This window comes from Microcaecilia unicolor, chromosome 6 (genome assembly GCF_901765095.1).
Source record: "Microcaecilia unicolor chromosome 6, aMicUni1.1, whole genome shotgun sequence".
Lineage (NCBI taxonomy): Eukaryota > Metazoa > Chordata > Amphibia > Gymnophiona > Siphonopidae > Microcaecilia > Microcaecilia unicolor.
The window spans coordinates 105,749,554-105,763,120 of record NC_044036.1 but is presented as its reverse complement, the minus strand read 5'-3'; the positions used below and the strand labels follow the sequence as shown (position 1 = coordinate 105,763,120).

The 13,567-nt window shown below is 40.2% G+C and overlaps 1 protein-coding gene across 3 annotated transcripts in view; it reads left to right on the top strand.

Moving 5' to 3' along the window:
• The window catches only part of NTNG1 (netrin G1), a 484,639-nt gene that overhangs the window by 335,454 nt on the left and 135,618 nt on the right, over nucleotides 1-13,567 (top strand). For all 3 annotated transcript variants that reach the window (XM_030206226.1, XM_030206225.1, XM_030206224.1), the window contains exon 4: nucleotides 9,669-9,695. In XM_030206226.1, coding sequence (XP_030062086.1) covers nucleotides 9,669-9,695 — 27 coding nt within the window. The remainder of the gene's footprint in view (nucleotides 1-9,668; nucleotides 9,696-13,567) is intronic.

The window sequence follows — 13,567 nt, the reverse complement described above, 5'->3', positions numbered from 1 at the left end:
ACTGGTCCCCCTGACATGCCAGGACACCAACCGGGCACCCTAGGGGGCACTGCAGTGGACTTCAAAAATAGCTTCCATGTGCATAGCTCCCTTACCTTGGGTGCTGAGCCCCCCAAAACCCATTCCCACAACTCTACACCACTACCATAGCCCTTAGGGATGAAGGGGGTCACCTACATGTGGGTACAGTGGGTTTTGGGGGGTTTTGGAGGGCTTAATATTTACCACCACAAGTGTAACAGGTAGGGGGGGATGGGCCTGGGTCCACCTGTCTGAAGTGCACTGCACCCACAAAAAACTGCTCCATGGACCTGCATACTGCTGTCATGGAGCTGGGTATGACATTTAAGGCTGGCATAGAGGCTGGCAAAAAAATATTTTTCTATTTTTTGTTTTGGGTGGGAGGGGGTTGGTGACCACTGGGGCAGTAAGGGGAGGTCATCCCCGATTCCCTCCAGTGGTCAGTTGGGGCACCTTTTTGAAGCTTGGTCCTGAAAAAAAAGGGACCAAGTGAAGCCGGCTAAATGCTTGTCAAGGCCGGCTTTCTTTTTTCCATTATCGGGCAAAGCCAGCCATCTCGTACCACGCCCCCATCCCGCCTTTGTTAACCTACCAACACGCCCCCTTGAAGTTTGGCCGGCTCCGCGATGGAAAGCAGTTGGCGCTGGCCAAAATCGGCTTTCGATTATACTGATTTGGCTGGGTTCAGGAGATCGCCGGCCATCTCCCGATTTGTGTCGGAAGATGGCCGGTGATCTCCTTCGAAAATAAGCTGGATAGTTGAAAAGAGGGCTTGGAATGGGCAGGTCATGGGCATTTCTAAAATCTATGCACATTATTATTGAATACACCTGCTCTCTTCCAGATTCTATATAGTGCGCCTAATGATCTGCACCAAAATCGGCACAGATTCTGTAACAATGCGCATAACTTAACAAGCTAATGAGCACTGATAACAGCACTTAACAAGCAATGATGAGCATAATTGGTGCTGATTAGAATTTAGACGCATAACTTGCTAAGCATACTCTGTAACGATGTGTGCCAAACTTCTCATGCATGCAGGCAAAAGGGACGTGGTTATGGGCAGGGAAATGAGCATTTTGTGGACATTCTAAAATTTATGCGTCTAGTTATAGAATATGGCCCAGTGCACTGAAATCTATGCACTGGGATTTATACTACATTTTCGTTGGTGTAAATGGATACACATAGATTTAGGTGCTGAAATATCAGCTAAGGGTATTCTATAATCAGGCACCTAAATCTAGGCACTGATTATAGAATACGCTTAGTCGATTTTTTAGGTGCCATATATAGAATCTCCCCCTCTGTACCTAATTTAGGCATCGGGATTAACGCCAAGTAAAACATGGCCAAAATGGACGTGACCAAATTTGGTTGCATGTAGAGACTCTTGGCATATTCTACATACCACTTGGATTTTTAAGTCTATTCTATAAAATTTAGGCGTTCTTTAGAGAAGTTGTCTAGGCTTATTTTTTTACTGTGCAGATTTTCCAGGCGCCATTTATAGAATCTAGCTCTAAATGCTATTCTATAAAGAGCATGTGCCCTTTATAGAATTATCCATAGCACCAATTCTTGTGCCTAAGTTTGGGCACCAAACCAGTGCCTGCTGAAAGCTTGTGTAAATACTTGCACCCAAGTTAGGTGCACTTACCCAGTATTCTGAAACTACACATGTATCTTTCAGAATGCCCTTAACATGCCCATGCCCCTCCCATGGCCACTCCCCCTTTTGGAATACACGCGATATTAGTTAGGCATTCTGCCTTATAGAATAGCGCACATCCAGAAGATGTGCATGCAAATTATTTTGATGGCTACAAGCCCATTAACCAATTGATTTGCACGTACATCTTTTTGCAGCAGGCCCAAATTTGGGTGCCATATATAGAATCAGTGAGTCCAGAATGTTATCGGAAACTTAAAAACAGCACCTGCTTGGAAACTGAAGCCAAGAATCAAAATTGCCGGACTTGAGACAAATTTTCAGTTAATGATAAAAAAATAATAGGGCAGTTGAGAAATAATGAGATATGTCATGATGAAATTTTGATAACATTCCTAAATAGACAAGTGGGGAAAGCATGTGCAGCATGGCTTTTAGAATTATAACATTCCTAACTAGCAAGGCCCTGGGTTGAAAAATGAAAAGAGCTAAGATGCTGTAAAGGTGTTTTAATATAGGAGTAAAAATAGTTTTCTATCACAAAAGGATAAAGGATTTGAGTTTCTCTTTTGTTTCTGACAGGAAAGACTATCCTGTAGCTCAGAAAAGCTCACATATGTTTATATCTCAGCCAGAACCTCTTTTCACCTTTGTCTTATTCTCAGTACATGGTACCACTTCACCCTAACATTCTATCCTAATTTTCTCCAAATCTGTCTCCTGTACTATCTGTACTCTCCAGATTGTTCCCACTGCTTACTAACCTCGCTCTGCATCTTTTCAGCCTGATTCACTAAGGTGTATCTTTAGTTCTGTGTTTATGGGAAATAAAGCTTCATACATCATGTGCTGTGTACTCTTTTTCCTATTGTCTATTGCTGTATTACTTACCCTAAAATGATTTCAGCTCCAGCACTATGCTGAAGCCTCTCACATATCTACTTCCCTAATAGTTACACTTTTAGTCATTTCCAGCCTATCCTACACTCATAAAATACTCAAAGCTGCCCTACACTGCAGTTTGACTAACTGAAAATTCCCTAGTGCTCTATAAATGTTCTTTCAGTCGAGGGTGATCTAATTTTATGGAACTTTTGTGAATTGCATATAAGGCTATTGCTGCCTAGCATCCTGCAGTAGAAGAATGGATATAGACTGAGTGTTTTGCACAATCTTTGACAGGCTTATTTGAAAATGAGTGCATATTTCCCAACTGCAGTCGAGATGAGCATTCAGTTCCGAGCGCTGTGTCGCATTGAAAAACAGTAGGAAGAGGACCAAAGGTGGAGCTTAAGAATATAAGAAGTGCCAGGCTTTCCATCTCAGGGTCAAATCTATACATTTTTCTGCAGTTATAATTTAGATCCTGTAGCAAGATAAAGAAAATAATGTGCCCGATATTTAAACTCCTCAGTCATCATTGGTTTATAATTGTTATCATGGTACTTAGAATTATACCTGGATATTCAGTGCCAGATGGTACCCAGATACTGGCATTTAATATCTGTGTACAAGGCGACTACTGGAAGTTATCGTGAACCGCCAATATTCAGAGCCAGTACCCGGAAACTATCCAGTCAAGTTAGGGCAGTTATTTTTCCGTCCTAACTTGTCCAGATAGCTATCCAAGTTCCACTCCAGCACTATCCAGATCATGCTGAGGCAGTCAGTGAGAATTTTCAGTGGCATCCCCACATAGGGCTAGTATATGGTGACGAAAAAACCTGCACCGAAAAATCCCTGCTCGGGCGTTATTCTAAAAGCTGTGCCTAATGTTTGGGGCAGTTTATAGAATAGCGCTTAAGCGTTATGGTCGCATGTAAATTTAGGTGCCCCCATTTGCATCAGTGAAAATGTGGTGCAAAAGCCCATGCCTAAATTTACACGTGGAACACCATTATTCTGTAATTACAAGTATAACTCAAAAACCATTCCTCTGTTCCGCCCCAAAACACCCATGACTGTACCTATTCTGTGTCCCTTTTTTCAGGCTATGCGTAAAGTTTAGATGCATAACACTCTAATTGGTGCCAATAATTGTTAAAAAGCCAATTATTGGCACTAATTGGTTCATTATTCAATTAAATTGCATGTACAAATCAGGACCGTGCCAATGTGAATATCTTACAAAGGAGGTCATTTACTAATGGTGTTACCACATGCTGACTACTGCAGGTTCCACTTTAATCCTCTTGGCTCTGTTTCACATGAAATTCAAGACACCACTCGTATATGTAAGACTAGAATGTGTGTGTGTCATGAAATGCTTAGCTACCTGCCTAGGGTTACCCCACGGCCACTTAGAGGGTTTATCCTCAGCAGAGCTGAGGTCTGCCTGTACCTGCTGCTTGTGCAGGGTCCCAACCGCCTCCAGGTGAGTCTTCTGCTCTCAAATTATCCCCGGTGATTTCTGTGTTACTGGAGGCCACATTCCCAGTGGTCCCACAGAAAGCACTCACAGACCCAACACACAAACCACCAGGATTCTTTCTCAGTCCAAAGAGGCAATAAACTGAAAATTCTTTATTGTCTTAAAAATTGAACAGTGTGACATAAAAAGTGCAATCAGCAAACAATAACAGGTAATTGAAACATGGATCAATTATAACACTAATTAAACATTTGTTTACTTTTTAAAAAGTACCTGGGAAGATCAGGACATAACTGTTTACCAAGCCTCAAAAAACAGATCAGTCTCTCTTTTCTCCCTGGCTAAGACTGGACAAAAGCCAGTACATTTCAAATGAAAATGAGCTCTTGGGCCAGTCAGAGCCCAGAACAAGTTTTAAAAGTAAACTGCTTCTTACTTCCTATCTGTATACTAATACTAAAGAAAGAACATTCATTTTCCTGTAACAGCTGTACAGAAAAAAACACCACCTGCTGGCCAAATAGGAAAATACACCTCAAGACATAATTAATGCAGGAAAATATCCAATATATTTTAGAGTCTGAAAACACACAGTTTCTTCACAGTGTGAAGGAGCAATAATATCCTGGACCAATAGCAAAATAAATCTTAACACATTTTAGGAATCATTATCACACACTAACATGGATCCTGTTGCAGATAGCATGTGAAATATCAAATAATATTAAATGAATGCAAACCTCAGCTTTTTATGAAGATGGGCTCCTGAGCACCTAAATTCAGGCAGCTACATTGCTTCCTAAATCTGCCCCTATTGCCAACCAAATGGAGGAGCCATGAAGTTCCAGTTTGCATGGGCTGATGAGTTAGGAACTCAGATATCGAGGAAGAGATGTGCTCAGTTCTGTTGGTATTTTACAAAATGGCTCTAGTGAATGCAGAGAATTTTGTAATACACATTGAAGGGCATCAGCAAATACATATGTATTTGCCAGCATGTTCAGCAGGAGCAGCAATTGTGCAAAGCTGTACATATGGAAAAGAAACACTTCATCCACCATTCATGAAGGCCTCATACTGATATGCATATCACATTCAAAAGGGTAAAAACCCCACTCAGTGGAGAGTACAAATCTATAATTTATAATGACATCAGTGAAGAGGTAGACTCAGGGGGACAGATTTTAAAAAGAGTGTAGCAGGTTGCATACTTTTTATTACAAAAGAGTGAAGAAATAATAAAGAAATAAAAATAGAACCTAAAAAGTAAGATGATGAATTAATGTGATCAAAAGAGAGCACACTAAGCAGGCAAGCTGGTATTTTGTGGAATCAAAATGATGATGTGAAAACCAGAGGCAGGAGACAAAAGCAAATATAAGGAATGCTTCAAGCAGACAGTTTTCTAAGGTCATCATGATAACGAGTGTAAAACAAGAGAAGTTGCATAGTACACACAGAAGGTGGTTCCTCCGGCAGATTTCAGCTGTTATGAAGTGGGAGGGTGCTCCCACACTGAACCGTGTAATAGAAGTACAAGGAATCATGGCATAGACCAAAATGACAAATTATTTTTAAAAACACATCATTCTTTCAGTTGCCAAATATGGTAGTTTGTCAACTGGCTTCATGTTAAAAAAGAGGCTTTGTTTGTTTAGAAATTGGCAGGGCATGGTATATACTATGAAAAAATGACAGGCATTTCTTTTGCTAAAAGACTTTGCAAGAGCTGCATGCTTACAAATCGTTCTGTGTTTCGTCAGGGCAGAGACATGCACTTTGACCTCCTCGAAAGCCGTTATACATGGGAGCCTTTGTCTTACTCCAGCTGAATGCCGGATGGGAATCCCTGTGAAGGGTTTTTTCCCCTAATCCATCTAAAGGATTCTAGTGCCTCTCATTGAGTATGTCTTTGGATTCTCAGCCACTGGGGCATTTTGGGTATAATGCTGAAAGTCCAGATGCCACAGTCATCCCTGATCAGATTTGAACACGCCCAAAACTGAAGAATTACTGCTAAAGTCATACTATTGAGCTGCAGCCCAAGGATATTCCAGCCAGACGTGAAATCTAGGATCTTACAGTATCTGATAAATGAACCACCTCCAAATCTAGTCTAATATTCAAGTGTTGAATGAAGTAATTATACTCTTTTGACAACAAAACCGTTTTATAGATCGCGTTCAAGGACTACTACCACTATCTTTGTCCTCTGTTCGAGATGTTGTGTGACGACTGGTGTGTAGCTAGTTTGGAAAAAAAAAAAGGTAAACAATCTTAGGGGCCCTTTTACCAAGCTGTGCAAAGAAGTGGCCTGTGTAATTTTTAGTGAGGCCACTTTTAGCACTGCTGTAAAATGACTGCAATTTCTTTCTTTCTTTCTTTTTTTTTTTTTGCCATTAATGTCCACACACTAATCTCTCAATTATCCACTGCTTATTTCTGGGATATATTACAATCCTTGTCCCAAACCACCATAGTCTTTACGTTATCTTAATTACTTTTTATATAATTATTGCATCAGTATATCACTCTGTAGCAATCCATTTCTCTTTTTCTTTTTTTCGGGGATCTTCAGATAATAATGCTGCTCTCACCATATGAACATAGTTTTTAATGTTCTTTTATCCTTCCTGGACAATGGTTGAGGCGCAAATCCTCATAGATCAACCCTTATTCACCTATCATTTATATTAGAATTCCTATTTTTTCTTTTTCTTTGAATAATTTTTACGCTTTTCACGATTTTCTTAAAAGTATATATCTGCACTTATCTTTCTCAACGGCAACACTTTATCCACAGGAGAACCTCTGCCAACATGGCCAAGTTTCATTTTCTTCCTCAGGGAAGAGGTTCCAGCTATAGACCAAACATGCTCCTGAGGAAGAAAATGAAATTTGGTTCATATGGTGAGAGCAGCATTTCTATCTGAAGATCCCCGAAAAAAAGAAAAAGAGAAATGGATTGCTACATATTGATATACTGATGCAATAATTATATAAAAAGTAATTAAGATAATGTAAAGACTATGGTGGTTTGAGACAAGGATTGTAATATATTGCTTTGAAAGTCCCCACACATTAATTTGTGGTCTACTCAACTGAATATTTCTGGGATAAGCAGCATAAAATGTTTTGTACTTTTTTGGGATCTTGCCAGGTATTTGTGACCTGGATTGGCCAAAGGAAACAGGATGCTAGGCTTGATGGACCGCTGGTCTGGCCCAGTATGGCAATACTTATATACTTATCACATAGCCATTAACACGGGAGCCCTTACCACCTATTTACTAGGCAGTAAGGGCGCCCACACTAGCCCTGCACTAATCGGCAGTATGTGGCGATTTGCCAATTAGATCATGCCTACTTTCCGCCCCCAAACACAACCCCCTTCGCTAAAAAATATTTTATAGTTTTTTAACGCAGGATTGGCACATGCCGATCCCAGAACTACTAAGGGACACCTAAGTGCATCCTTCAGTTGTGCTTTTTAGCATGCAGTAAGTATGTGCTAGTGTTTACTGTCACTTAGTAAAATGATCCCTTCATGTATTTGGACCATTTTGGGTTAGGGGCAGTGCTAGGAAATCATTGTATTTGAAGTCCCCCCCCCCCCCCCCCTTGATTAGTACTACCCAGTAGCTAGGAAAAATGACATCATTGCAAAAGAGAAACAAAAAAAAAAAAAGAAAGACCAGAAAATATTCAAATCACATGCGCTTGCAATTAACAGTTTATTCTTAGGGGTGAATGCTGTAAAGTACCTTATTTCACAAGAAGCCCTTCGGCACATAGTTCAGGCAGACCTGTGTGTGAAGTCATTCTGCAGTATTCATTGTGGTGTTACTCCTTAATGCATGTTACTTAATATATACCTGAGCCCTTCACCATAATTATAACACTGTGTTATAGCTGCATCCGAACTGAAATGTAAATCAAGAGTGGCACCAACTTAATGGAAAAATACTGACAGATCAGTACAGCCTGAAACAATAGGAATCAAGGTGCAAGGTACTGAGATGTGGATATTATAAGATTTAAATTTTGCTTTTTAGCATTGCTCTCATATTCTGTAGGCTAATATAGTATTTCTCAGCTCTCTCTTGAAGGCACACTTAGCCAGTCAGATTTTCAAATTATTACATTGAATATGCATCAGATAGATTTGCATTCAGTGGGTCTCCAATGTATTCAAACGTATCCATACATATCCATTGTGATAATCCTGAAAACCAGACTGGTTAGATGTGCATCCCAGAAATGGTTCAGAACCGCTGGGCTAATGAAGAAGTCTCATCAGCATATCGTAATTAGAAGGGAAAAAAAACCCACTACTAATTCACTGGCATAGGAAAGACTCTACAGTGGTGTACATAAGTCCTTCATGGCCTGTGTAAATTACCACGTTTGATATAATTTATCATTTACGTCTATAGCTTGAGGAATGTGATGATGTTTATAGGAGACTGCCAGTCCCCCTTAAAGAAACTCCCTCACTGGGCCACCTTAAGGAGCCAGATTCCCCGGTACTAGGGCTACCATATGTCCGGATTTACTGGGACATGTCCTCTTTTTGAGGACATGTCCGGACGGGTTTTGCCAGTCTGCCCGTTTGTCCGGATTTCTGGACAAACGGGCGGTTGGGCGGCGGGCCTATCCTAGCCTCCCCTTCCCTTACTTATTATCTACTGCCCTGATGGTCTAGTGACCTCTTCGGGGCAGGAAAGAGCCCCCTCTTTCCTGCCCGGAGCGCTGCCCTTGCCCTGCATCCTGTTGCTGTGACGGTCTCGAAATTCAAAATGGCCACCGAGAGTTGAAGCGGCTTCGCGAGACTTCAACTCTCGGTGGCCATTTTGAATCCCGAGACCGTCACAGCAACAGGATGCAGGGCAAGAGCAGCGCTCCGGGCAGGAAAGAGGGTGCTCTTTCCTACCCCGAAGAGGTCACTAGACAACCAGGGCAATAGATAGTAAGTAAGGGGAGGGGAGGTGACGGGGGGGCTGGGGAAGGGAATATTTGACCCGGGGGAGGGGAATATGTGACAGGGGGCGGGGTGAGAATGTGAAAGGGGCGGGGCACGGACGAAGCAAGGGGCGGGACATGTGTCCTCTTTTTGCGAGGACAAAATATGGTAACCCTACCCGGTACACAGTACAGCAGGTTGAGATTCAAACAGAACAGATTAAAAACCCAGCTTGGAAACAAGTTAGAGCGCTCCCAGGAAGAGAGAAGCAACCCTGAAGCTTATGCTTCCACAATCTATGGGTAAAGACTGCCAAGGCAAGAAGCTCTTATCTTGACTCATTCTGAAGATCCTGAAACTGTATGACCAGGCTGAAGCCAGGCCTGGGTTTGTCTATGACTGTTTGGAACTGCTGCATACTAGAAGACTTTCCCCTCTGATTTCCAAGAGACTTTATTGGCAGAATGCAAAGCCTGTGAAGCAATAGGCTTCTGCATATTTGAGTGCAGTAACCCTCCCACAGCTTTGTATTAGGGCCCCTGAATGTTTTGTGATGATTGATATGCCTGTAGATTAAGCGATTTTCAATGAATGGCAAACAATTCCCCTTCTCTTATCTTTGTTTTCTTTCTTTACAGGCATCCCCAGTATTTCCAGTATTGGTAGTAAGTAAAAAAATATATATAAGCAACTCTGCAATCGTTTTGACTGTTTGTATAGCTTCTCAGATCTATTTTCCCAGCATCCATTTCTGTTCAAGACAATGTTTTCTGATAATGCACTTCATTGAAAAGAGTAACAGTATTATTTCTCTTTTCGGCATTTATGTGGTCAGAGAGAATAGTTTGGTTGACTTCATAGTCTGCCTTCATAGTCTGATCACTTCAGAAAATGTGTGAAAAGGAAGTGAATGAAGACTTCATATTTACTGGAAGACTATTTCAAATGTCAAACAATACATTTGTAAACCAAAAACCACCAGTATATGAAAAATAAAAAAAGAGTATTAAAATACTCTACTTTCTAATTAGTGACATTCTAAAATCCTCTAGGGTCGTAGTAAGTTCTGATACCCTTTAGTAAGACCAATCAAAGAGATGTCAGATCTTATCTCAAACACTTAAGAACTAAACAACTTTTTGGTTAGTCTTTTAAGAGATATTGCAAATTATGAAGACATCATTTTCCCCAGGGCTTTTAAGTGCAAGTAAGAAAAACTGCAGCTGGATGTTGATATACAAGCAATATTCCCTCTAAAGTGCATAGGTGATTGCTGACACATTTCTTCTCACCAGGCATGCTCCAACTATCCCACAGTTCAAACTGCATGGAGCACTGTGGGATGACTGGTATGCAACTAGGGGGTCTTTTACAAAAGAGAGCTAGCATTTTTAGCACACGCTAAATGCTAAAGATGCCCATAGGAATATATGGGCGTCTCTAGCGTTTAGCACATGCATATTTAACGCATGTGCTAAAAACGCTAGCACGCCTTTATAAAAGGACCCTCTAGTGAGGGAAAGGCTGTGAACCTTATAGGGAATGTTTTATACAGGTGCCTGTCTGAGCAACTATTCCCCACAGTTAAAGCAGTGGTGTCATGATTCTCAATAAAAGAAACACAGTAATGTATTTTGCAAAGTGCTTTGAGTGAAAAAGAGTCAGAATCTTAAGACAAGTGGGACCACAGAGCTGTATTCACCTGTGACACACACAGTTCAAGTCAATCCTATACTGAAGTTTGAAGTTCACAATCTATAATTGCAAAGGTATAAAATACAAATCTTCACATGCCACCAGCCTCTCCTTTATAGGCACACAACTTTGGAACTCACTACCCAAAGACCTGAAACTCACAGAAAACTACTTACAGTTCAGAAAAAAACTGAAAACACATCTTTTCAAGAAGTCTTTCCCCCCTGGATCTGCCTAATCCCACACCACCATACATCACGAAAAGTTCAGAAATGGAAAACAGTAATATTAACCTCTCTCACAATATGCTAATATATCAACCTAAGCGTTTATTGTACTTCTATAGACTTCTACAAATCTAAATTTTGTAACCGCCGTTTTAGCAATTTGTAAGCCACATTGAACCTGCCATACGGTGGGAAAATGTAGGATACAAATGCAATAAATAAATAAATAAAATAATGTAAATCAAAACCCCGACTTGTAACACACAGACATATATATATATGTACTCTCAGACACAGTAACTGTCCTCAGCCTCCATGAAATTTAACTTTTATGCATTGTCATGTTCATAAGGGAACACCCAAGAAAACAACAGGAAGGAAACCATGAAACTATAATTGGGGTCCAGTGTGACTGACAGGTTCTCTCTTAATACTAATCAACAGCTTATGGACTTGTTACTCACGTGAGTGTTGAGTTAAGTTGGCAACTAATATTTATTATTGAACATAATGTAGATAGTGTATATCATATAACATACATTCTGATATAAGGAAATCTTAAACGAAAGCTAGAAATGATAGTGTTCCATAAAATTTTCACACTTTAGACTTGCACTGAATAGATTTTACCAGATAGCAAAATAGTTAAAATTGAAACAACAGTACCTTAAATAAGCCAAAGCCCAGAATAGCAAAGCCAAACTAGTTCAGGGAAGGCCATACCCAAGTTTAACCACCTAGTCTCCGATTCACTAAGGGACGTAGTTATGAATGTGGGCTACCATTATGACGTGTTATTTAACCTTTGGTCTCATTTTATGTAATGACACCTAGTTACTCATAACTGGGTTAATAGTAAAATAACACAACTTAACGATAGCCCACACTGATAACTCCCCCCTCCTAATTATCTTCTCCATGTTGTGTCTGTGATTCAGGCTTTAAGGAATGAACGAGACAAAGTTTAAGGATAGAGAGGAGCCAAAAATCTTGTGATCCATGGGAGAAGACCAGGTGGGGCTTAAGACTGTGATCATGGATAGTGATTTGCTTTTTGGTTCTTCTCTAGTTGAGAGCTAGGTGGTTAAGCAACAGAATCCCACAGTGCCTGGATACTCTTGCTTCTAATTATGGATTTGATTTCATTGTTGTGCATTTGGTTTGGTTATGGCACCTTAACAATTTTAGGGGCCTTTTTACTAAGTGTCAGTAAGCACTAATGCGTGCTTACCACACGCTAAAAGGCACTATTGTGGGATGCACTCGGACATTCCACGTTAGTTCTGGGATCAGCGTGTGCCAATCCCATGCTAAAAAATATAAAAACATTTTTGCATGGGAGGGCGTTTTTAGGGGTGGAGAGTAGACATGCCATGCACTAATCAGTAGCACAGGCAAATCACCACATGCTGCCAATTTGCTTGGCGTTAGTGCATGAGCCCTTAATATCTACAAAGTAGGTGGCGGTAAGGACTCACGTGGTAATTGCCGCGTGCTAATGTGGAAATTAGCGCATGGCCATTAATGGAAAAAAAGGAGTTGCATCCATTTTACAGTCATGTTAAAAGTGGCCTCAGTGCATGGAAAACCCAATCACTAAAAATAGCGCAGGCCACGTTTTAGCACAGCTTTGTAAAAGGGCCCCTGATGTAATGCAAGCTAACCTACAAATTAATGCACATTAAGCTGATTAGTGCATGCTAAAAATTGTTATTGCACATTCAAATTTGTAGTCTATTGAAATTCAAATGTGAAATGAACCAAAAACATTTGCGAAAAAGCCCAAATGAACTGAAAATGTTTACTGTATGCACATTCCTACTTCCAATCCATTGATAGTTTAAAATACCACCATTAAGGTTTTTTTTTAAGGTATAATTGAATAGCTCAGATGAGACCACTGAGAGGCAGCAATATAGGTAAAGGAGAGAATTTAATTCCACTATCATTTGCTCTGCATAAGTATTAATTCCAGGTTGTGTGCTGTGGAGAATTATCAGCATTTCAAGAAGGAACTGTAGAAGAAGATTTGTAATGCCTGACATCTAACTGAAAAGCAATGCTCAAATAATTTAGATTAAACATCTGCTTTACGCCTCGTAAATGCATAGTCAGGTTTTTCAACATATAAATCAAACCAGTTTACTTGAATACAAGTAGGGCTTAGGCACTGATTCGTTAAGCACGGGACAGAATTCTAAATGCCATCAAAACTAGCTGTTTGTAAATCAGAGAAGTGTTTTATATGTCCTTTCGGTCATCAGTTTAATACTGCCACATCAGTTTTGAAATATTAAGTAGCAAAGCATAAATATAACTTTGCAAATGGAAAGCTTCTGTTTCATTGTGTTCCATTTTTCTCCCTTAATGCCTCCCTCAGTGTATCCTGGCTGAATGTACAGTCGTATTGTTGACTTTTAAGACCCACACAATCATTTGAACATATATTCTTCATGAAGAAAGAATCCTACCAAAAACTAGCAATCAAAAAAGATTTAAAACATGATTTTTAACATTTCTGTGTCAAAAAGAATGGAAATGGGTTACTGGAAAAGTAGATTCTCTGGAGCTTGAGTGTGCTACTGGTTCAGTTTTGTGTTGCATGACCTCAGTAG